This window comes from Triticum dicoccoides, unplaced genomic scaffold, assembly GCF_002162155.2.
Source record: "Triticum dicoccoides isolate Atlit2015 ecotype Zavitan unplaced genomic scaffold, WEW_v2.0 scaffold228632, whole genome shotgun sequence".
NCBI lineage: Eukaryota > Viridiplantae > Streptophyta > Magnoliopsida > Poales > Poaceae > Triticum > Triticum dicoccoides.
The window spans coordinates 1-1787 of NW_021244907.1; the positions used below are offsets into that span (position 1 = coordinate 1).

Below are 1787 nucleotides of genomic sequence, written 5' to 3' on the forward strand. Positions count from 1 at the left end.
GCCGACGTCATCGAGCTCGGCTTGCCCTTCTCTGACCCCTCTGCCGACGGGCCAGTGATTCAGGCATCCGCTGCGCGTGCGTTGGCTGCTGGCGCGACCACGGACACCGTGCTGTCGATGCTGAAGGAGGTGACGCCGGAGCTGTCCTGCCCCGTGGTCATCTTCTCTTACTTCAACCCCATTGTGCGCTGTGGGACGGGATGTTTCGCCGCGGCTGCCAAAGAAGCCGGTGTCAAAGGTAATTAACATGTTAAATATTTTAACTGATGTTGACAATTAACACAACAGATTTGCTAATTCGCACTTGTTACATTGCATGTACTCCAGGCATTATCATTCCCGACCTTCCATACGAGGAGATGCATGCTTTCAGGAAAAAAGCCATCAAGAACGATCTGGAGCTGGTACGTGCATGTCCTCATGAAAAATTAATGCCATGTTAACAGAGCTCAGGATTAAGCCAGTCCTTAAACAAGTTATTATGGTTTTTCAATAAATGATTGTAGATCCTCCTTACAACGCCAGCTACACCATTAGAGAGGATGAAAGAAATCACAAAAGCTTCAGAAGGGTTTGTTTACCTTGTAAGTGCAGAACACATGCATAAAATCCTAACTTCTTATTCCAATTCTGGCTTTGTGATCAATTTCAGAATGAACACTCTATCCCCTAATTAACTAATTTGCGTCATGCAGGTAAGTGTCGTTGGAGTTACAGGAGCCCGGGCAACCGTAAACCCGCGTGTCAAGGATCTTCTTCAGGAGATTAGACAGGTTTGTAGAAACAAATTATTAAAACCATCGATTCTTTTCTCTTAACCAGTAAAGAAATAAATTTCCCACCTTGTATGCTAAAAGTATCATCTGTCAAATATCTTTCGTAATTGCTCGCAGGTCACAAACAAAGCAGTGGCGGTTGGCTTTGGCATATCGACCCCGGAACATGTTAGCCAGGTAGATAACACATCGAAAAATTCACCAAAAAATTGTGACCTTGGTTCAAAAATCTCAATAAGATTATTACATTGCTGACCTCCACTTATGAATGGACACAGATTGCCGAGTGGGGTTCAGATGGAGTGATCATTGGTAGTGCAATGGTGAAACAGTTGGGTGAAGCAAATTCTCCAAGAGAAGGATTAAAGAGGCTAGAAGTATATGCCAAGAGTTTGAAGAATGCACTCCCATGATATGCAATTAACATGGTTAATTATTTAGGGTGGCAAGCCAGCATGGTGGTCAAAATTTAAATCAGTAGAAGGGTAGAAGGTATTTGCAATTTTTATGTCGCAAAAAGAGACTAGTGTTTACCTTTATAGTTAGTGTTTGCATATGCTTTTGTTCGTTGTTGTGTTAACTTGGGAGTGTTAATATCAAGTGAGTGAAGTAATTACATTGTCAACCTCCACTCATTGGTGGACATAGATTACCAAGTGGGATGTAGATGGAGTGGTCATTGGTAGTGTAATGGTTAAACAGTTAAGGTGAAGTGGCTTCTCCAAGAGAAAGGTTGAAGAGGCTAGAGGACTTCGCGGAGCATCAGGGATGCACTATAATGATATGTAATAGCATAGGTCATTCCCTAGATCACCATGATATGTGGAAATAAAGGCAGTGAATTGTTCTTAGTTTGTGCTCAAGTATGAAAGGGTAGAAGCAACATAGTTACCTGTTGTTTTTGTATGACAAGAACACCAACAGGTAACATGTCGATGACCTGATCACGACACGTGACACCACCTACCACCTACGCTACTACCCCGACGCTGCTTCCTCATCGTACGACTA

General features: G+C 42.9%; 1 protein-coding gene across 1 annotated transcript; it reads left to right on the top strand.

The window, feature by feature from the left end:
- Positions 1-6: 6 nt before the first annotated feature.
- LOC119345346 (indole-3-glycerol phosphate lyase, chloroplastic-like) lies at positions 7-1189 on the top strand. The gene is made up of 6 exons (XM_037615465.1): positions 7-238; positions 328-404; positions 507-584; positions 696-773; positions 894-953; positions 1055-1189. Exons 1-6 carry the CDS (start codon positions 118-120, stop codon positions 1187-1189), a joined length of 549 nt encoding a protein of 182 aa, XP_037471362.1. The 5' UTR covers positions 7-117.
- The last annotated feature ends 598 nt before the right edge of the window (positions 1190-1787 follow it).